The sequence below is a fragment of the Notolepis coatsorum genome (assembly GCF_963971535.1).
Source record: "Notolepis coatsorum genome assembly, chromosome: 10".
Taxonomy (NCBI): domain Eukaryota; kingdom Metazoa; phylum Chordata; class Actinopteri; order Aulopiformes; family Paralepididae; genus Notolepis; species Notolepis coatsorum.
In genome coordinates, this window is record NC_140174.1 from 93,852,607 (window position 1) to 93,876,598 (window position 23,992).

Genomic DNA, 23,992 nt, shown 5'->3' on the forward strand with positions numbered 1-23,992 from the left:
TATTACAAAGATTAATATTTGTCATTATATATTGAATTTAGTGTTCTATGAAGTAGCCTGGGTTGTAGGCTAATGCATGCAGATTACTACTGCAGATAGCTTTATCTCCATAGTAGCCCAACACTCAATTGCCATATCAAACATTCAGTGTGAACAGCTGTTTGATGCACATGCACACCATTTGTTATATAGGCTAATAATAATATATATAGAATACAGCAGCTTTAGCCTCCAAAGCACTTATAGACACATAGTCAGTTAAATAAAAGCAGCGATATTGCACAGACTAGTGTTATGACAGCATACATTTGTTATTTTATGATGCTGTATTATAATACACATTATGACATAATTAAACTCATATATTAAGGAGAATATTGCATAAGAATATAAATACTAATTATCAGTTAATTAGTTGTCCCACTTAAAACATAATGTGAGTTAGCAGACTTTCACATGGCTTAGATAGATTGCAGTCTTTTCCTTACATGGCACACAATGCCTTCCTTGGCTTTTATTTATTTTTTTATTAATTTCTCTTCTGAGAGTTTCTACTTGGCACTGAGATCCACCACCAGGTGCTGGTACGCCAGGGTGTTGCCTTTGAAGCTGGCCGCCAGCAGAATGTCTTTGTTGTCCACGGACACCAGGCTGAAGGCCCGCGGGGCCCTCATGTTGAGCTCCTGGAAGGGCTGGAAGCGCTGGGTGAGGTCGTCCCACAGGTACACCCTGGAGAAGGAGAAGTCGCTCCCCAGGAGGAGGTACTGACGGAGGCCGACCGTGAAGGGGTACACGGCCATGGAGCCGCGCGAGGGGAGGGTCTGGATCTCCACGAAGCGCTGTCCCTCCCAGCGGAGGACCTTGGAGTCTCCGATGAAGCGCGTCAGGCAAAGGTAAAGGACCTTGCGCACCCAGAAGTGCTTGACCATCTGCACGTCGGCCACCTCCGTGATTTGGGAGTAGAAGACAAACTGCTTCTGGCTCCGGTTCCACTGGTAAACCACCGGGGGCTGAGAGGCGCTGGACAGGATGAGGTGCTGCTTCCCCCCAGCGTCGAGGAACTCCACGTGGGTGTCCCGGTGCCAGGGATGGAGGGATTGGTGGGAGTAGAAGCCGTTGCTGTTCCACCTATAAATGCTGGTGGAGCCTGCCTTGGAACTGTCCACTACCACAAAGTACCACTCCCCGTCCAGCTGAAAGGTCTCCACGAAGTTGGGCTTCCTCACGCGAGAGGTATCGATGTCTTGGATCTTTACAAAGCGCTGCGGATCCTCCTCCCACCTGTAACAAAAAGTTACTCGTAAAATATTCATTTTTTATCTCTATTATCTTTTAAGATCTCGTCTGGTTTTTCAAGTGCGGACGAGGAATGCAAAAGTGCTCAAGATGCAAAAGTCTCACTTGTAGATGTGAGATCCTCCAAAGAGCTGAGCTACAACCATGTAAAGAGTGTTGTTTATCACCACAGGCTTGCAGTACACAGCGGAGCGAGCTGAGGGAGACACAGGAAGACTTTCAGGACTCAACAATGTGAGAGGGTTTCAGCATTCATTTGAACGTAGCGGTGAATTATTCACCTTCATGGTACACGGCTTAGCAAAGCTAGCAACTTACAGGTTATGTTGTGGTACTTTCTGAAGACCATCTCCACGTGATCCCATATGAATAGAGTGCAGAATCCTGAATCGGGCTGGGCGAAGGTGACAAACTGGTCTCCGTTGAATTCATAGGATTCCACAGACACAGAGTGGAATGGAAAGGTCTCATAAACGGCAAAATCTAGAGGGAGAGGGAGAAGGATTATCAGCCTAAAATACGATTATACTGTATGCCACAACGTCACATTTTTTGCAGCTTTTAAAAACGCAAACCTGCACTGATGCAGTTGAAGTCACGCGGGGTGAGGTCATGAATTCTGCGCCCTTGGAATTCAAACGGGCTGGCACAGTAGATGGCTGGTACAGAGGTGTTGGTTCTCTCCATCCAGTCGACCAGCCACTTGATTTTACAGTCACAGCGAAAAGAGTTGCCCCGCAGGTCTCTGAATCACATGTAGTCAGAGAGAGTAATCAAGAGAAATAATATGTCACAATCAGATATTAAGGTGCTGTAAGTGGTCTTTTATTTTTGTTAAAATAAGTGGTCTACATTTGAAAACAATAGCTCTACACTCTATAGCCATCACGGATCATGGTCAGTAACATGGGTCTCCCAGTCCCTCCGCTCTGCAGTAAACACAAAATAAATTTTCTGGTATCCTGTTCCCACTTTATCCAGTCACTGCAAAAATGGTCTGACAAAAATAAAAAACAAATATGTGCCTGAAACAAGTGAAATGATCTGCCAGTGCAGTAAGCAAATGTGGCTTGGCAGGATTTCTTGAAATAAGTCAAAAGAAATATCTAGAGTTCTCTCCTGATTGGATAAAGTGAGAACGGGATACCAGAAAATGTATTTGAGCGACCCATGTTACTGAGCAAAACACTCTATATCAGGGTTCCCACGGTACCTGGAAAACATGGAAAACATGGAATACATTTTTTCATTTTCCAGGTATGGAAAAGTCATGGAAACTGAGCAAAAGTGAACACTTACATGGAAATAGAAACAGTTGTCCTGGACAATTGTATTGGATGATGTGTAAAATAGTAATAAAATGAAACTATTGAGCACAAAATTAAGATGCGTTTATAAAAACCCTCTTGGCATCCTATATGGTATGTTGGAATTTGATGCAGGCAACTTGGTGAGGCAGGCAAAAGTATAGTTTCGGATTGGTGGACTTCAGGAATAATAACGTTACTCGCGATCTCAATAGAAGGGTCAAATACATGCATTTCCCAGCCAACACGGGAACCTTGACATCTACAGTCTGTCTTGTTTTGGATGAATGAGTAGAAATGAAAAACGGAAATCTTGTTTTATTAAAGTAGTTTTGACATGTGATATAGATAAAGATATTGTTTCATTGTGTATTGATTAACTTTACATTTGCGCTTAGTTACTTTACAAAAGTTATACTGGCACATGTGTCTAATACAGCAATGGATTATGGGTAAATGCAACATTAAAGCAGTGCCAATGTAAGACTGACTTTACATTAAACAAATGACTAATATAGTATAAAGTAGGGTATTATTTGGACTAAAGAATGGTGTTGTCTCACCCTACTCGCATGTTGAGGGAGAGCACCATTCATTATACACTGAGAAACCACAGCAGAGAGTGAGCTCTCGGGAACAACCCCACTTTGCCCGACATTTTCTCAGCAACCGTCTTTCTGACATCCTCTGCTAATGGTCTAATCTACACTGCTGCCACCTATCGTCACAGAGGGGAATTGCAGCCATTTTGTATAAATAAAAAGAAATGGGGTAAAATACGGGAAAATATTTGAATATTTAATCTTGCTAGCCAACATTCAGTTTGCTAACTAACTAGCTACTAGCTAGTGTTGGCTAGCTTGCATTGCTAGCTAACTACCAATACATTTTCACATTAGGCTGTGACATTACTTCTATACTAGTTGACATGAATAGTCTAGTCTTGATACATTTTGTAACATTCATTCTTACTTACATCTACTTTTAGCTATTTTGTGATTTTTCATTTTTTTTTCTTAAAAAAGATTATACTACTAAATAGGAACATTTGGGGTGAGACATTTTTGAAAAATCATTGATCATGCCTAGACTGATTCTATACATCTATACTGGTAAGCTAAGCTTACTAGTGGGGTTTCTGTACTGATGAAACACAGGGGAACCAGCCTTATGTTTTCCCCTTTAGGTTCATTAGTTTGATTTACAAAAGAAGAGTAGGCATACTACCCCTTCTACGTAAGACTCATAATCTGATAAGACTAATAAATAAAGGAAAGAGGGAGGAGGAAGAGAAGAGGGGCGAAGATGAAAGAGGAGGAGAAGAGAGTAGAGGATGACAGAGGAAAAGGGAGTGGAGAGGAGCTGAGAAGAGTAGGAAGAGAAGACAGGAGCAGACACAAGAGGGGAGGTGTGGAGAGAAGAGGACAGGATGAGATAGGAGAGGAAAGAGAGAACATATCAATCCCAGTGCTCATGTGTTTCAAAGTTCCAGTTCAATAAATAGTTTTTCATCTACAGCTTGTTGCATTATTTCATGCATTGATATTATCAATAAGACATAATCTCTAAGCATTTATAATGTAGACTTGACTGGCACATCTTTTAAATCAAGTAAGTAGTCCGGTGTCCTAGGGGGTTGTGTGTGTGAGGAGAGGGGGGCACGGATGGGGGCGGAAAGCTTCAGGGGCCTATAGATCATCACTTAATATGGTACCTGGAAAATCAGGAGGTAGCATGGAAAAAGATGTCAAGGCAAGCGTGGGAACCCTGCAGTGATGGCTGTCAGAATGTAGAGCTATTCAACACTTGTTCTAATAAAAAAACACCACTCACAGCACCTTTAACTTGCCAACTCTCTGCTTTAGTATTTCTCAGATAGTTCACAGCAAAGATAAAAAAAAAAAAGACAGAAGTGTGACATGCTGCCAGCTAAGTGTGAGACAGATTAAAAGCCACATGGCCACTTCCGCAGACACGCGCAGTAGCCCCCCCCCCAACCCTCAGAGCACCCAAAGATTAAAGAAACACACCAACATTTTGGGAAATTAGCTTACTGTCTTCTCCAGAGAGTGACAAGAAGATAGATACCAGTTTCCTCTCTGTGCGTTCAGTAGAAAGCTATCTGGCTGCATGTTAGCCTAGCTTAGCACAATGAATGGAAGCGGACATGACCGGTTAGCCTTCGGGAGAGGTGTTAGTTGGACAATGCCAGGGGCGGAGCTTCCTACAGGCGATATAGGCGGTTGCCTAGGGTGCCACCCAGAGGGGGGCGCCAAAATAAAACAAATAAAAAATGTAAACATTTTGCTTGGCACAGCTTTGGCGCCCCCCTCTATATCTGCAACCATTATTTTTACAGAAAAAAAAATTGCTAACATAAGGGAAAATGAGCCAAAAATCTAAACGGTCAGTCGATCTGAGCCTCGGCTTTAGGTGTTCACAGTCAGAACATGCTAGAGCTCTGTGCATTGATGGGTATCGGTCAAGTGTTTATAGAATTGAGCATTGAGGAAAGAAAGACTAACGTTAGAGAACTATGAAGAGACAAACGCCATCCGGGTCGCAGTATAAAAAGAGAAGAAAAGAAGAAGAAGAAGAAGAGAAACGTGCCAATACCCCATCATATGTATATATGTATATATTCACTGTTAGGATCTATGGGTAACAGTACTGTATATTTGCATATCGTATATGTCACAAATGTAACAGTAGTACTATATACAGTACCTGTATGTCCCTATGCCATAAATGTCATGATGTCATGTATGTTGTGTATGTCATAAATGTCACTATGAAATGAAAATGGGGGACCCTGATGTAAACAAGACAAACGTCTTTCTCTGGTCTGCATCCCCTTAACACATTCGGGGCCATTGGGATTAGACAGGGCCCACTCTATACGACCAGCATATCAAAACAAACCTTCATTGTGCGTGAGGCTGTTTGTAGAGCTAAATCTATACTTTATATTATTGCTATCTGTCCATTCTCATTGTCAATTGACACTATAAACCGTCCCTTCAATATGCCATAAATAAAAAAAAAATCATCAATACGTTCCCATTTTATAGCGTCGTGAATATGAACGTTATAGCAGAATGTTCTGGGGTATTTCCTGGAACGCAAGTTATAGGGCGCTAAGATAATAACGTTAAATCGAATGGCGTTTCGGCTATAGACAAGCTAGAGCTAAAACTCAAAATGCATATTGTCGGTATCATGGTCCACCATGAATGCATGAAAAGGGGGGGGGGGGGGGACGTTTCTGATTATTGATTACCAATAACGGCATTAGCCTCAGTAGCCTTATTCGCTGACCGGGTGGATGGCTATGAGAGCAAGGCCCGATCGGGCTGTAATTGATGTCAAATCGCTCTTACCTGTGGCCGGTTGGATCCCAAAAAGGATTTCCCAGTTATCGATCGCCATTTGGTAGATCCATATGTCCATTGGCTGATGATATATTCCTTTACTGCATACTGAATTCAGCGTCCCAAAAACTATTCCAGGCCATCGGCTACACGCATAGCTTTACGCTAACAGAAAAGCCCATTCATAATAACAGGGAATACTGCATTATTGAGACAGCGCCCCTATGAGGATCTGGCCGGTAATGCACTTTTCCGAATTCCAAGAGTAGGGTAAATCTGCAGTGCCGCTCGGTAACATTGAATAGGATATTACACCTTATATATATATACATGGTTGGCCGTCAAGCGTTGGATCCGAAACACATATACGTGGTTGGCCCCGAATGTGTTAACAATTGTGTGTATTGAGCCGTACTGTATTGTACCCATTCTGCAATCTGTTAAATAAAAATGTCATTCATTCAAGGTGAAAGGTATGCAATTTTGTACAACTTCCAAGACCTGCCACACCAAGAGCTGATGAAGCAAGCAGAGGCACTTGTACACACCTTAAACAATGGAGGGCAATCTGATTTGGATGGGAAGGAGCTGGCTCAGGAGTTGGAAAATGTACCTGACTTGCCATCAAAGAGCATGACAACTCTTGAGTTGTTGAAATTCATACACACAAAGCAGCTCACAGAAATATATCCCAACTTGTGTATTGCTCTGCGGATCAGTGCAACGCTACCGGTAACAATAGCTTCAGCCGAGAGGAGTTTTTCCTAATTAAAACTCTTGAAAACATACCTGAGGTCAACCATGACTCAAGAACGCCTCAGTGGGGGGCGGCTACGTGTTGCAGTGGGCAAGGCGCTCACCACGAATACTGGAGACGCTGGGTTCGCCTGTTCGAGCCCAGCGCTCCACATTGCTTTCAGTTTAGCTGGTCGTCCGTACTAATACACATTGGCAGTATTAGGGGGTGGGAAACTGATGGGTGGGGATCGGGCGTTGTGGACAGCGGCTCCTACAGGTCGGTTGGTGCACCTGCGCAGTAGAATCAGGAAGCCCCTCCAAAGCGCAGACCCCTGACGCTGAAAGATCGCGCCGCACAGGTGAAAAGATGCGACTGCTGTTACCTCGAGTATCGGAGGGGACTCGTGCTATGTATGACTTAGTCCACATTGCAGCCAGCTTGTGGGAGGCAAGAAACAGCGTTCGAGACAGGGGAGGGTTGAATTGGATGATACGAAATTGGGATGGGAGAAAAATAGAAAAATGGGAGGAAAAGTGGAAAAAAAAAAAGAACGCCTCAGTGGTCTGGCTGTAATCAGTATTAACCATGAGGTTGGTGGTCAGATTTCATATGATGATGTTATTGATGACTTTGCAGCGAGGAAGGCCAGAAGGATTGCACTGTAAATGGAAACCAGTAGGTTGGCTAACCTTGAAGTGTGATGATAGGGAGTGGAATGTAAATAGTTCTTGAGACAAAGTGAATTTGTAATTTTTATTTATTTGTTTGTTTATTTAGCATATTATATTTTTGATTATATATGTGTAACATAAAATATGTTAAAGCAAATTTGCACGTCATTTTATTGTTTGTTAATGTTATTATTATTATTATTATTATTATTATTATTATTGATTGTTAGCTAAGTTGTTTGTTTTAATTCTTTAGTGTGCACTTTACATTTCTTTTTAATTTTCTTTGAAAGCTAATTTGCACATTCTTTTATTGTTTGTTATTATTATTATTATTATTGTGTGTTAGCTAAGTTGTTTATTTGTTTTAATTCTTTAGTGTGAACTTTACATTTATTCTTAGCTCTTGTTCTTGCTTGTAAAAAATAAAGGTGCAGTACTTTACTGTATAACTGTTAAGATGTTTTGATTTTCTTTTGGGGGGGGGGGGGGGGGGCGCAGTGGTGAAGCTCGCCTAGGGCGCCAAATGTGCTAGGTCCGCCCCTGGACAATGCCTAGGCTAACCGGTCATTTCCGCTTCCATTCATTGTGCTAAACAAGGCTAACACGCAGCCAGATAGCTTTCTACTGCAAATCTGGTATGTCATAAATGTATAGATGTAGCAGTACTGTCTATCTGTATGCCGTGTATGTTATGATGAATTGAAAATGGGGGACCCTGATGTAAACAAGACGAAAGTCTTTCCCTGGTCTGCATCCCCTTAGCAATTGTATGTATTGAACTGTACTGTACCCATTCTGCAATCTGTTAAAGGATGGCTTAGAGTAGACGACAGAGTACAGCAACTTGCAATGGGCCTGGTCTACAAGATACACTACACGACCAAGGTACCCATGTACATGACAAAATACTTCCCAAAGGTCAGTGAATACCACGATCACAACACCAGAGGGAGCTCCACAAATCATGTTAAACCCAGATTCGGCTCAAACAAGGGACTAAACACGTTTCGCAATTATGCCACATCAATGTGGAACGCCCTACCCAAAGCTGTAAAGGAATGTGAATCACTACCCACTTTCAAAAACACTCTCAAAAAACACCTAAGGGAGACTGCAACTCGAAACTGGCCCCTGTAAATGTCCGAACACAACCCCCTCCAATGTACAGTAAATTACCAAGTATGGTCTTGTCAATAATCCAATGTACAGTGTTGTTTGTACAGTTGTACAGTGTCCCCCACCCACCCCTCCTACCCAACCCCCCCCCCCCCCCCCCACTCCTACCCAAACCCCCCCCCCCCACTCCTACCCAACCCCCCCCCCCCCACCCACCTACAATGTACAGTCCCCACCCACCCCTCCTACCCAACCCCCCCCACTCCTGCTTTGGAAAGAAATCCACACTTACAAATCTGTCAGAATGTCAAGATATTTGAAGAGTTCTCTGGGGAGCATGTGTAGGTTGTTATTTGACAGAGACCTGCAATAGACAAACAATCATTACAAACAGTGGCGGCTGGTCCATAGAGGGCGCTAGGGCGCCGCCCCCTCCTGGTGGAAAGAAGAAGAAAGAAGTGGTTTTGGATTTTAGATTTCAACAGCTAAAAAAAAAAAATTATTAAAATAAATAATAATTACTCATTGTAAGTATGTTTGTGTTTAAAATGCACAATAACGTGTAATATATCAAACATAAATCATTGTTTGTGTGTCCTGTTCATCCCTCCTCTCTCTTCTCGGGCGCTAGAAATATAGCCCCACTGACTTGGCGTCAGTGCGTAACGCAGCCAATTGAAAAAGTCACAGGGCAACTAAACTTAGCAACTAAATTTAATCCAATCAGCGTCTTCAAATATGATGCCTGAAGGGCGCTTTCTCTAGCGCCCGAAGTAGAGTCATTGTCGAATTGTCTATTCACTCTATTGGTTGAGCGTGGCATTTGTGTGACATCACATCCCGAATCACGTCCATCAGGAAATCCCATACAGTTGTTGTCGTCGTCGTCGGAAATTGAAAATAATCACAAGATACATATTTCAGACAGTGTTGGATCTAACAAAATGGATTTATATGGACACATTTATGGAAAGTTCAAGCCCGGACCACAAAGCTTCTCGAAGGGTTAACACTTTGACTGCCACTCACGGCTTTTCTCGGATTTACAATAGTTACGTTGAAAGCCACTCACAAGATTTCTCTGAATTCTTTATTTTTTATTTTTTTAGCGATCTGAAATCATATTGCATCACGCGAGCCTACCCTAGCCTACCCAAAGGCCGCCGGCGATCAGATGTGAAAAAAGCGCCCCCTATCGTCTCCCAGATGACATCAGGGATTTTGGAATGGACTCAATGAAAATGGATGGGGGGAAAAAAATATTCCAGTCCACATTTTCCAGTCCACTGATGCAGCCGGGGTTACCAGAGTTCATTCTGGAGACTCTGAGCCGCGGCAAGCATGAGTTCTACTGTATACACGTTAGATCTATACACTTATCGATTTTTTCGAATGGTGATCAGGAATTGGAATATACCAGTTGGATACCATCTGATGTCAGGTAAGGAATCTATGTTATCAGTGTTAGGATAATCAGACTCGTTTTGATGAAGATATAAGCTTTTTTCTGATATGTGCTCCAGCGGTTTCACTGTAAAATCCTTGAGGAAATGAAAACGGCTATTATCAGCGCGCGCCTCGAATGTGCGTGCGTGTACGTATAATATTGATCATCTAGCGTTTATTTGAAAACGATTCATAAATAGGCCGACAAATATCAACGTTCTGGAATATTCCAGTAAAAGACGATTATCACAGAATGGGCTGTTTTTTTTACCTCAAAACGGGTGCTTTTCAAAATGCTCTAAAACGGAAATGAAGCGATAAAAAACCAATCTGCCTTGACAGCACTGACTGGAAAATGATTCTTTGATAAGCGACGGGCAGATTAGACACATAGCCATAATTTAAAACATAGATTAGGCGATATTAACGTTAACATTAGCGCCGATGGTGGCATTCAAGCACTAAGGGTGTTTTCACACCTGTAGTTCGTTTGCCTTGTTCCGATTCAGGGAGACACAGGGACTATAATGATACAATGTTGCACTTGTCCTTTAGTTCGTTTGTGTTCACACGGCTGTGTTAATAGCGGACCAAAACAAATGCACGCGCGAGCAAAAACTCATTGGTCAGATTTTGGGGTGTGTGTGTGTGTGTCCCCCTCTAACCCTGACTCGAGCCTGACTGATGACCGTGGAGAGAGAGAGAGAGAGAGAGAGAGAGAGAGAGACCCGCACGGTGCTGCTGTTGCAGCGTCACTACAGACCCCGGCTCTTCTCTCCTGCGCGGCAGCGGGGACACAGCTGACTGACACCCGGCAACACAAACACCATTTCAGGGTCTGCTCTGCTTGTTGTATCTCCGCTGTAACAACGTGCAGCAGCAGCAGCAGCAGCGCGACACTGTTCGACAGACCTTTCAAAGCCCCTTTCCCTCATTCGGTCACTAAACTGTCTGTACACTTCAGTGTACTTGTGTTCTCCAGCATCTGACGAATGTGATCGTCAGCCCAAATATCAATGCAGTGTACCTCATCGCTGCTCCACGTTGACCCATGACGTATTATTATTGTGTCGGTTTGTTGAGTCGATTGCATTCTCACAGCGTACGAGTCGCGTCGGGTTCGTTTGGAAGTGTGCCGAGACCACCCTCTCTAGGTGGTCTCGGCCCGCTTGTTTTGTTCCGCAACAGAATGTGATTGCTGTGTTCATATATGCCCAACTGAACCGAAATAGGGGGGAAACGCTCCAGGTTTCGGATCAACAGCTCCAAACGAGCCAGGTGTGAAAAGTCGTGCGCCCCCTGGTGGCACTGAAAGTGTTAAGCTCGACACGCGACAGCCCTTATCCAATTCATATGTGATGTTCTACCGGCAGCAAAACAAGTGAGTCTCTATAACAATACTGTTCTGTAGTTACTGAAACTGATTGAATATGGCACCGCCCCACCTAGAATAATTTTCACCAGCTGTCACTGATTACAAATATTGCAACCTTTTCATTGTAATTGACCGCTGGCTTTGTTCCATATCTATAGAGGATGTTTTATAATCTGACTATGTCAAATTAATATTGTATTGTTAAATGTCATAAATGGTGTCAATGATACAATCTGTGGTTTTTTTTTATACTAATTTGTTAATATTATTTTTCTGCTTTATAAAACAGTACAGTGTAGGTTGACAGGACAGAGGAGATGACATCATGACTTCCAACAAGACCGGTAAAAGCCAGATTAAAATCCATGACGTCACAATTAAATGGTACCATATATGCCCATTTGAACCACTGGAAATACTGTATGTAGCCTGTATGACGGACAGCATGTGCTACTTTTCAATTGACCCATCTCTAACCCGCCCTCTTTTCTTGATCCTCCAATCACAACTGTTGCTTCCAGTCAATTAAAACAGATACTTACAGGTGAGTCAAGGACTTTAGTCCTCTGAAGGTATTCTTTGACAAAGCCTGGATGTCATTGTTTTCTATGAACCTGAGGGGACACAGATGATTTATTCAGAGTCAGTTATAATTAACAGATTGGTTATAATTGACAGATTTGTTATAATTGACAGATTGGTGGTGACCTCTTACAGGGATAACTCACTTGCATCAGTGGATTTTGAGATTTTGGAGATACAAAGTGTTAGCAATGGTACTGGAAGTCCATGGGGGCATGAAGCATGTCATTCTTCCATGAGGCCATGTGCTTCATGTAGGGTAGGTGTGGGGTATGTTTCATGTAGGGTAGGGTGGGGTATGTCTCATGTAGGGTAGGGGTGGGTGGGCTATCTTTCATGTTACCACTGACTTCCAACAGCGTCGCTTAAAAATTTATTTCTGCTCCCAATATCTCAAAAACCAAAACACTGACAGAGATAACTACTATAGTTTGGAACAAATCAGATATGCTTTGTAAAACTGCGGATTATCTCTAGATCAAGCAAGCAATCAAGACGATGTAGTCATAACCAAGTAAACCTGACTGTAACGTCATCCCAGTTATGTGGTGAACACAATCTCATCCGCCTCTGCAGGCAGGGTGCATGGCTTGTTCTTTTTGTGTGGAAGAAACGATTTGTCAGCAATATCTGTACACGGTTTCATTCTACTCACAAGGTTTGTTGAATAAATTAACAGATGTAATGGGAACATGGACCGTGTCAATTTAACACGTTACATCTGAAGGTCACCTTGGGGATGAACCAGAGGCGTGCGTGAAGGACGAGGAGGAGACGTTTGTTATGTTGATGCTCTTCAACAAGGCTTTAGAAAACCCCTGGGGAAATGTGACTTCTGTTGAGATCAGTAATACCAGTGGTGGAGGTTCCTTTACTTGAGTAAAAGTAGAAATACCCAGATAAAATAGTACACTGGTAAAAGTAAAATTCCTCCATTCAAAATTCGACATAAGTAAAAGTAGAGAAGTATTTGATATTGAATGTACTAAAGTAAAAGTATGCATTCTACATGACGTTTGTGTATTCCAGTGCCTGGGAGTGTTCAATTCTCGAACCATTGACCTCTAAAGGTTTTGTTGAAGTGGTGTGTGGTCCAGTTATGCTGCTCTGATTAAAGGTTATGTTAAAGTGGTATGTGGTCCAGTTATGCTGCTCTGATTAAAGGTTATGTTAAAGTGGTATGTGGTCCAGTTATATTTTGTATTAGCTTACGCTCTGCACTCAAGTGGAACACATCCCATAGCAGTCTAAATACTGAATACATTTCTCCACATGTACACACCCATCCGCCTGGCCACACCCCCATCCGCTCCTCTACATAAGCAGGGGTGTGGCCATACTAACAGCTCCTTCCCTATTTTCACCACCGACAAGTGTCTGTATACACCACTTGAGTTTAGTGCCGAAATAGTTGTTGGAAAGGAGCTACGTGGACATTGTATCTTATTTTTTTCTCTCTCTCACCAATTTTCGAGAAAAGCTAAGTCATAATGTCTGCACCTTCGGGGGGTTCGAACGCTCACAACGTCACCCTTTGCCGCGTTTCTCCATTGCCGCGTCCGGCGTGCGTTGTGGGGCTGCTCTGACTCCACGGTCGTGGCAGTCAGATACGCCCGAGCGGCGCCCGGTGGTGAGTCTGCCTCTCCGAGGGGCCGTTGAACCGCCGTCTCCCGTGAGATGGCCTAGTTCCGGCCCTGGTTCCCCCGTCAGTGGACGGTCGGCCGATAGGCCGACAGCTCCTCTGGTGGCTGGGGATTTGCGATTCGCCTCTGCTCGCTCCCGTCGTAGGGCGGCGAGCTGCAGGGGCGAACGGCCTGGCTTTGGGGAGGTGCTGGAGCCAAACGAGGGTGCTCTGCCCTGTCTCTGAGTTGCGTGCCTTGTTCCCCGAGCTCATGGCGGCCGCCGCAGCCGCTAATGGCGTGGCGTTGCCGTAGGCTCTGCCTGCACCTGTTCCTGATGACATGATAGGTCATCTCTGGCAACGTCGTCCTGTGAGGGAGACAGGCGTTGTCTGCCCATTCTTCCCATCAATGGAGGCCTACGTGAAACAGGGACAGGTAATCTCCCTCATCACTGGCCTTACCCCCGCCTACGTGCCAGTCACGCGGGTGGCGGGTTTGGTCCAGGGACTAAAGGACGGGGTGCCTCGGCTTGATAGCCCAATGACATCCATTCTTTGTCCCGAAGTGGTGTGGGAGCCGTTGCGGAAGCCGGTTCCCCAAGGGAAATCGGCTAGGCAGATGGCTAACTGGAGTGACCAGGCGTACATCGCCGCGTCCAACATCGCGCAGCTAGCGTGCTACATGTCGGGGATGATGGCGGGCGGTCGGTATTGGGAGCGCGCTGTGCTCCAACCCCATTTCCCCCGACCCGATGCCACCGGTGATGGCCGACGAAAACAACGCCGGCAGAGGACCGCGACCGTTGCCTCCGCCACCACCGCCGCCGCTGCTGGACCTTCGTCAAAGAAGGCCAGGAGTGGAGGGAGTGCCTCGTCCGCCACAGCCAGCCGCCCCACGCCCGGAGGTGACGGTAGGGATCGACGTGACCAGGCGCCCCAGAACCGTCCCTCCGGGCCGGCTCCCCGTGGGGGCAAGCACCGTGCTGCACGCGGCAGGCGCCGCTAGTGACTTTCCCCTGTTTACCCCTGTTCCCTTCCCAGCCCCAACATATGATTTTTGTTAACTAAATAGAAGGTCCCTCCTGGTGAGGGACTGTTTTTTGTTACAAACTGTGTTTTTATTCACTGTTATATATTGGGGATACGATGTATAAACCCTCACCTAGCTGTGGGGTTGTGTGTTGTTTAGGAGAGTAGGACAGTTTCTTGTAAATCGTTCTGGTCGCTATATATATGTGTGCTTGGCAAGGCCTGTGGCTAGCACTCGGTCGAAAGACTTTTCTTCCCTCATCATGAAGAAGTCTGTGTTCTTTTTATAGTGGTACATTTTACCGTTGTCTGAGGGGGTTGTGTGTATTCTGTTACATTGGAAACATGGCATTGAGTCCACAACTTGGTTGGAGTGTTAGCCTACAGAAGTGCTCATATATGTAGCTTGTACCGTGGTCTTGACCCTCTCTTAAACGTATGTGTTTTTTCTTAAAACATGAAACACGGGTGTCGTGTTCGCACATGAGCCTACAGCCTTGTATATAAAACCCGTTCGCAGACGAGTTATCGTCTGTGGCTGGCGTGCATTGGTTTAGCTTATCCTTGTGGATATACGCTTTTCATATAGCATGCTGGCTACGCGGGTATCATCGCTGCTGGTTGTTTTTCATCATATCCGGGGTGTGGGGTCATGAGGGGGTGAACTGGTAAACCCCTCCTCCCCTCTTTTCTGATTGGTCAGGGGGTTGGGCCTTCTGTCCTTCGGGCTTCCTGTCGCACTGTTTGGTCAGCGCGTCACAGGGTAGGGAGAGGGGGGGGGGGGGGTAGGGAGTTCCCTGGTCCCATGCCTTTTTTGGCCAGGTGGGTCACGGAATTCCCCCCGCCATAGAGTACGTCACTGGGCGCGTTTCTATTGGTTGTGAGACTTCCGTGAGTTCTTTTCAGGCTCCATGTTGTGGACCTCTGTTGTTGTCAAGATGGGTTTTGCGGTGCATGTGAACTTAAACAAAAGTTTTCTGCTCTGCGCTCTGTTGCATATGTCTTGAGCTTTTGGTCACGTAGCTCAATGTTACATATATCTTTTCAAATTGTTACTCACGTGGGAAGTCTCTCTGGGGGTTCCCTGTCTCCTCTCTTTTATACAGAGCGGGTTTGACAGGGGTGTTTTTCCCTCAGACACATCATATGGGACCCATATCCGTGTCTTTTGGCCGGCTTCCTGCCGCTCTACCAGGCGGCTTGGAGGGAACGTTATCTGGGTTCTTGTTAGAATTACCATTGATATGTTTTGGGTCTCGACGTGTACATAGTGCTGGCCCTGGGTGCTTCTGTGTGGAATCACGCGTGGGCTTGCGCGCCTTGGTTGCTCATTCATTGTAACAGCGTTTTCATGGGGCAACTGGGATGGAGTTTGTCTCTTCTGAGCGCCTGTGTACTGGGTTAGTCTCGATGAATTCTCGTTCATCTCTGGGGGGAGATAACGGAATAGATCAGAGCATTAGCGGAGGGGACTCACGCTTTTGGGGTGGGCCACCGGGCGCGGTGCTTTTATGTTCTGACCGTCTTGGTGGCGCCCTCTGTGATGTTTTAGATTGACGCGCGTACCTACCCCCCTCTTAGGACTGGGGATGGTGGCGTGATTAGGACACGGGACTGGTTCTGGTCGCGCCGGACCAGGTCAGTTAACCCGTTGTCCGCCGGGGCGCAGATATGCTGTTCTGATACCCTGTAGGACTTGTGCTTTTTCGGGGGGGAAATGCCGGGTAGGGTGGGGGCATTGCAGGGGTTGATGTTATGGAGGTGTTCGTGGTTATATCACTGCGTGTTATCCTTCACTATTGCTTGGTCCGTTTTGTGTTGTACGTTGCGCTGTGCTAAAGAAGCCTGGTCCTTCTCCATTATTTTTTTGCCCCTCTCTTCTCCTGCTTGGCGGAGCTGGTTTCGTGCCCCTCTGGCATCCCTGTATACGTCCCGGTCCGCCGGGCCCAGTTCCGGACTCGTTCTCATCGACCTGCTGGCCTGGATTAACCCCTTCTAGAGAACTGAGACACTCGTACTGCTGTATAGCCAGTGTATACCCGCAGTTGTGTTTTGGAGTTTTTTCTTGGGGGGGTTATAGGAACAACCGCCTCCTGTTAGGTGGTGGTTGGTTTCCAGGTGTGTTGGTAGCGGAGTCGACTCTCGGGTTAGGCCGGGCTTGACCCTGTCTGCCTGCGAGTGTGCCCCTGCACCTTTCATGACGTTTGCCAATCGTGTCAGCCCCTCTAGGATCAGGTTTTTTTTTGTGGAGGCTGCGACATGGTGCACAGCATACCGTACGCCCCTTCTGCCGGGGTGCTGTTTTCAGCAGACCCCTTAAGCGCCTGTCTAGTCCGCAGTGCTCCAGGCACAGGTCGAGTTTTTTTGACCCGTTGCCTGGATTGAGGGATCGACCTCTTTGGGGGTTGTCTCCCCGGCGCGCTGCCTGGTCCCCCTGGGGGGTCTAGCCTCTTGAGGGCTTCAGGGCGGCATGCTGTAGGGGGGAAGGGCCTGCTCTTGGATGGGCCCTGTCCGATACGCTGGCGATGTGGGGGGTGGTGTCACTAGTGACCGCCTGGTGGGGTCTCGATGCTGCGGCGTCGTTGGCCTCACCAGGCCCCCTTTTCCGGGGGGTCCCTTCCTGGGGCTGGGTCCTCCTTCGCGCTCCGCTACTACGGCCTTGCCACGGGGTTGGGTTCTTGACCTTGACCCCATGATATTAGGGGTTGTAACAGGTTTTTTTCCCTTCCCGTTCATTCCCTAGTGGCATGTGGGTTGCGCGCCTGTGTAGTCGTGGGTTCTTCTGTGGGAAGGTAAGTCCCACGGTCTGCTCACCCTGTGCGTTGAGTTGCTAAACCCTCTTTGCACGGTTGGATCCGATTCCCTCCTGTCATCCACTAGGGGGGTCCGGGGGCTCGGGTCCTCCCCGGTTCTGATGGTTGTGGGGTGCCTCAGCGGGTACATTTGTCGAGCTTCCGCTCTGCTCAGCTCCTGTGTTCCACTTGAGCGCAGAGCGTAAGCTAATACGAAATATAACATACGGTTATCCTATAACCATAGTTATGAGTATAGCGAGCGCTCTGCGCTGGACTCACTGAGGACCCCGTGGTCTTCGCCTTCGGTGGTGAAAGACTTGGGAAGGAGCTGTTAGTATGGCCACACCCCTGCTTATGTAGAGGAGCGGATGGGGGTGTGGCCAGGCGGATGGGTGTGTACATGTGGAGAAACTTATTCAGTATTTAGACTACTATGGGATGTGTTCCACTTGAGCGCAGAGCGCTCGCTATACTCATAACTATGGTTATAGGATAACCGTATGTTATGCTGCTCTGATTAAATGTTATGTTAAAGTGGTATGTGATCCAGTTATGCTGCTCTGATTAAAGGTTATGTTAAAGTGGTATGTGGTCCAGTTATGCTGCTCTGATTAAAGGTTGTTAAAGTGGTATGTGATCCAGTTATGCTGCTCTGATTAACGGTTATGTTAAAGTGGTATGTGGTCCTGTTATGCTGCTCTGATTAAAGGTTATGTTAAAGTGGTATGTGATCCAGTTACGCTGCTGATTAAAGGTTATGTTAAAGTGGCATGTGGTCCAGTTATGCTGCTCTGATTAAAGGTTATGTTAAAGTGGTATGTGATCCAGTTATGCTGCTGATTAAAGGTTATGTTAAAGTGGTATGTGGTCCAGTTATGCTGCTCTGATTAAAGGTTATGTTAAAGTGGTATGTGGTCCAGTTATGCTGCTCTGATTAAAGTTTATGTTAAAGTGGTATGTGGTCCAGTTATGCTGCTCTGATTAAAGGTTATGTTAAAGTGGTATGTGGTCCAGTTATGCTGCTCTGACTAAAGGTTATGTTACAGTGGTATGTGGTCCAGTTATGGTGCTCTGATTAAAGGTTATGTTAAAGTGGTATGTGGTCCAGTTATGCTGCTCTGACTAAAGGTTATGTTACAGTGGTATGTGGTCCAGTTATGCTGCTCTGATTAAAGGTGTTGTTAAAGTTGTATGTGGTCCAGTTATGCTGCTCTGATTAAAGGTGTTGTTAAAGTGGTATGTGGTCCAGTTATGCTGCTCTGACTAAAGGTCATGTTAAAGTGGTATGTGGTCCAGTTATGCTGCTCTGATTAAAGGTGTTGTTAAAGTGGTATGTGATCCAGTTATGCTGCTCCGACTAAAGGTCATGTTAAAGTGGTATGTGGTCCAGTTATGCTGCTCTGATTAAAGGTGTTGTTAAAGTGGTATGTGGTCCAGTTATGCTGCTCTGACTAAAGGTTATGTTACAGTGGTATGTGGTCAAGTTATGCTGCACTACATCCTCTTGAAGTTGGCTGGCTTAAAATGTTAAAATACATAATACATTTTTGCTAAATCTTTTTCTTCAAAGTAACTAGTAACTGATACGTTCAGATACGTGTAGTGGAGTAAAAAGTACAATATTTTCTTTGAAATATAGTGGAGTAAAAGTACAAAGTTTCCTAAAATGAAAATACTAGTAATACTAGTCAACTTCAAGTGCCTCGCAATTGTACTTAAGTACAGTACTTGAGGAAAGATACTTAGTTACTTTCCACGACTGAGTAAAACCAATTTAACAGCAGGGAAAACATTGAGGTTTGGTGAGTCCAAAGCAGCATTTAAGAAATATCTCACAAACCGATTTGATCAACAAACCTCATGGCATTCCAGTAATACAGCAATACTAGTAATACAATGTATGTCAGACTTTCTATGTGTTGTCTGTGGATGGAGGAGGCGCACACAGCCTGTGCTCGGCCTGCAGACTGGGCTAGATATGAAGATATGATGTTATTAGCATTCACAGTGGATAGCCAGCCAGGGTACTAGCTGATGATGCAGAGGGCTGGGATGCAGCCAGTGGCACACAATCACTTTAGAGCCGGAATCTTGGCCTTCATGGAAAGCTGCAAACTTCAGCAAAGCCATCAGCAAATTAATGATTCTTAAAGCCAATCAGTTAACATCTCTCTCAGAGAGTATGTCTGTTTGTAGCTGGAGAAGAATCAATGTTCAATATGGCCATCTTTGTCAGACTCAAGACCTCAAAATCTTACATTGCTGTTCTAAAAATACTCAAACACAATGTCAGTATTATGGTGAAGTACCCAAGAAAAAACCAAAGTGGGATTTTCACCACAGTTCTTTAAGGACGGTAAAAGTCAGATGAAATCCAGCCATGTAGTTGTCCACCTTTAGTGGCCTCAAGCGGGGGACACTTACAGGTACTGCAGGTGAGACAGACCCGCAAAGGCATCGTCGGCGACCATCGTGAATGTGTTGGAGTTGAGCAGGCTGCAGGAAACAAAAGGAACAATCGTCAAATCATCAAATCATCAAATCACAACCTCCAGCTCCAGATTCCCACTTACTGTTGGGGAGAAACACATTGGCTCAATATAGATTGAAATGTTCCTTAAGCTCACTGGATTAAACCAGACATCTTGGAGAAGCTGCTGCTTTAGAAGCACGTCGCTCCTGTATATAGACGAAGAGGAGCTTATCGGCTTTCAACCCCAGGAAAAACAGGTAGGTTTTGCGATAAATAAGGTCACCTGAATGCAGTTGCAGACAACAAAATAGGAACCTTTCAAGCTCATGCACACAAAAACACGTGCTTAGATACATGCACGCACTTGCAGGCACACACAAACACACACATACACACACACACGCACACTCTATTGCATTTGAGAAGACAAATGATGCTTTGTGTAACAGAACAGAAGTGAAGGGAGTCAGTCATTAGGAATGACACTGATACAGGGCCACTTCACTCTCATTACTGCTATGTCACCACTGTGTTCAATAACCATTCATTTCCCAGTGGCTGCTATCTTGTCCTTGTCACCCTATAACACAAGATGTCTTGTATTATAATATCTCCCTTCTGAAAAAAAGGAATACTAATATCTGTCTTGTGATTGTATTAATAGAATAGGACAACTAGACACACATTACTTCGTTCTGCTTACGCTACATTATAGGAGGAAATAAGTTGTGAATTCTGTCATTTGCAAATGTTTACTTGGGAGAAACAGGTGTTTAGTCTATACTAACGCTGTGACCGTGACAAGTCGATAACGAGCGCTTTAATCCTCGGAAGAGAAACAGGATGAGGGCCCCGCGTTCACGCTGGGATACTCACAGGAACTGCAGCAGGTGTAGGTGGGAGAAGGCTCCCTCTGGGATGGTGGTGAAGGCCGCATTCACCATGGTCCTGACCCGGGAAACAATGGCACGTGTTATTATGAGCCAGCCACATGTCCACAGACCGCCACTAACCCCATACGCGTGACATCATCAGTGGTTTGTGCTTTGTAAGTGTTGGGGAGAAAACTATAAGAAAGAAAAAAATAAAACTAACAGTATGCTACTGTATGTAGCATATAGGCATAGTTTTAGGGGGGGGGGGTTGCAGGGGACATGTCCCCCTCAACATTGAGAAGAGGTCAATTTGTCCCCCTCAAATAATATAGCCAATATGAAAGACAACCCCCTCCCCAAAAAGAGGTAAAAAATAAGGGGGTCAAAACATTTATATATCCTACTATATTAGCCTATATTAACTATATATTAACCAATGATTTCAGACACCCCTACAGGACCGTACCATCTCAACCTTGCAGACGTGCCTCTCGTAAAAGTACACCAGAATGAAGTGTTTGATGTTCAGAATGTCCTGGGGGAGGACCACCACCAAACCCCCTTAAAGTGTCCCCCCCCCCCCCCCATGTTGAAACCAAACCTACGCCCCTGGTATGTAGTATGTCTGGTCTTTTGATGAGAAACACGAGGAGCGTATAGGTTTAACCAACAAGAGACAGACCTATACGTGGGGATGTCCTCCCCGGAGCACAATCAATATATATTACTACAACATGTAACTTTAGCCCTGATGCGGTCCGCCGTCTCTCTCCCACTAGCCTCCTCGCTCCTCGGCTCAGAGCGCAGGTGTCTTTGCGGTTTGAATTTCAGCGTATAGGACTAGAGATCCTTTGAAAACTAGGACACACGAGCTTCCTTATTCTCGATGTTCACATCTTCTGTCTTGTCTAAAAAAGGAGGCCACTTCCACCTGCCTGCTACTCCTGGAATTCCCTCGACCGTTTCAAACGAAGGCGTGCAGTGTTGAAAGGGCCCAGCGTGGTGATCAGTGGGGCCACTGTGGACAGAGACTAAGCACGGCATAACCCCCCTCAGTGAGACGCATTCACCCCCCCCCCCCCACCGTCCGTCCGTCCAGGGCTCTGCTCTCTGTTTCATTATGCGGTGCTCCATTTACCCAGAGGGCATCCAATCTCACCTCCTTGAAGATTAAATCTCTCTAAGGACCTCGCTGGTCCCTTCAGCTCTGAGACGTGAATTCTATTGTAAGTTGTAACTCCTCCCAGGCACTGTGTTTCACTTCCATAAATATAGGGCTCCTCTTGGGACCTTTCTCTAGATTTCTGTCTAAGAGAGACACCGCTGGCTGACGCAAGTGTGCAAAGTGCCTAGTTTTGTCACCCTTTGTTATTAGCCCGTAAGAGCTGCATGTCATCATCACAACATAAACATCTCGACTCTCACCCCCTCAGGGCCATCAAAGGGTCGGGCTAGTCCGCTGTTATGTAACTCTCTGTGCTATACGTCCCCTCGCTAATGGACACATATATATCACATCTGGGAATAGATCAGCAGTATGATCTGACCCCCCCCCCCCCCAGCTGTGATATAACTTTGCGTTATGGAACATCAATAATTGACAGACGGAAGCCACGTGTATCATTAGATATACATTCAGATAACCCTTTAAACGTCACACCGGCTTTCCCTCTGTGTCAGTGTGTAGACAGCAGGGGATGTAGTGGGGGGGGGGTGAGTGGGCTTTACTCACAGAGAGATGATCCCGGGGGGGAAGCTCTTGGGGATAGCCTTGGTGTCCACGCAGAAGGCACTGTCCTTGGTGCAGGAGCAGGTCTGTGGACAGCGGGGGATCTTCGGGGGTCTCCGGGCCTCTGTTTCCCCCGGCAGGAGGCAGAACAACAGGCACAAGTTGAGCAAGCAGACGAGCCCCAGCCGTCCCGGGACCCTCACCGATCTGACGTCCGCCATGCTTCAGGGGTACAGGAGCGACGGGAGAGGTACTGTATGGTAGGCAGGCAGGCGCGTGACTGGGAGCTTCCAGAACTTTGGTTCTCCCCCCTCGAGTGGAAAAGCTGGTCAGAATCCACAGTCTGTAGCAGCGACAGCAGGATGCTGAGAGAAGAGATGAGGGAGGGAGGGAGAGATGGAGGGAGAGATGGATAGATAGAGATAGATACAGAGGAGGGAGGCAGGGACAGAGTCCCTTGTATCCTCTGTGGGTGTGGATGCTCTGCAGCTTCCCTGGCTTCTGTGGAGTCTCTCTCTCCCTCCCTCCCTGTCTCTCTCCCTCCCTCCCTGTCTCTCTCACCCCCCCCCCCCCCTCTCTCTCTCTCTAGAGGGCTGCTGTAAGAGCACAGACTGCAGGAGTGACGAGCGAGTCCGCTCTCTCCGCACTAGGACCTGTATGCAGCGCCGCTGACACTGAATTATTTACTATCACACACACGCGGAAACCTTTAAACGAGGGGGGGGGGGGGGGGGGTGGGGGGGAAGGCAAGCGCTCAAGTCAGACCTGACAGGGGATCATTTACTGATGAGGGTCTGGTGTTTTCACAGCCTCTCTGATGAACCAGGCAGCCAGAGAGACGAGGCTTCAGAGAGGGAGGTAAATAATGTGTAGACATTGTGTCCTGTCCTGGTGCGTGTGTGTGTGTGTGTGTGTGTGTGTGTGTGTGTGTGTGTGTGTGTGTGTGTGTGGAGGGGGGGGGGACTCTGGAGACTGAACTGGAGTGAATGTGTGTGTGTGTGCGTGCGTGTGTGTGCCTGTGTGTGTGTTCTGATTACATCTTAACTCAACCCAGTGCAGGGTTGTGCTATGGCAGGACAGGTGCACAGTACCCCCCCCCCCCCCAAAAGGCTAGATTGTGTCCATGCTACTCCAGATATAGAATCTACAGATATGTAAAAGGATAATTGCATTAACCCTTCCACTACCACAATACAGAAGGTTAACCTTTCACTGCCACATAACTGTCTGTAGTGTGGTAGTGAAAGGGTCGTGTGGCAGTGAAAGGGTTCATTAAAAATATAATTCACAAAATAATATATACAGTATATATATATTATTATTATTTTATTTTTATTTTCTTTAAGCTACCTTATGTTGGTATGATCATGCGTTAGTTTAGCACCAAGTTATTCACAAGATCCAGACGACTCACAACTTCTGTATCAATACGGACGGCAATTATACCATCCATGGCAGAGAAGACCGGATGGAATTGTATTGATTATATTGTATTTCCAGGTTGTCTCAAGCCATTAGAAGCATCGTGAGTGAGCAGGAAATCTCACGTCTTTTCCTCTCTGCA

The 23,992-nt window shown here is 45.9% G+C and overlaps 1 protein-coding gene across 1 annotated transcript; it reads right to left on the reverse strand.

Annotated features, from left to right (window-relative positions):
• Window positions 1-329: 329 nt before the first annotated feature.
• lgi3 (leucine-rich repeat LGI family, member 3) lies at window positions 330-22,649 on the reverse strand (the record flags this gene model as incomplete). The annotated part of the gene is made up of 9 exons (XM_084323100.1): window positions 330-1,281; window positions 1,402-1,492; window positions 1,615-1,779; window positions 1,872-2,041; window positions 8,796-8,867; window positions 11,867-11,938; window positions 19,776-19,847; window positions 20,701-20,772; window positions 22,432-22,649. The coding sequence occupies 9 exons, from the start codon at window positions 22,647-22,649 to the stop codon at window positions 552-554; spliced, it is 1,662 nt and encodes a 553-aa protein (XP_084179226.1). The 3' UTR covers window positions 330-551.
• Between the last annotated feature and the right edge of the window lie 1,343 nt (window positions 22,650-23,992).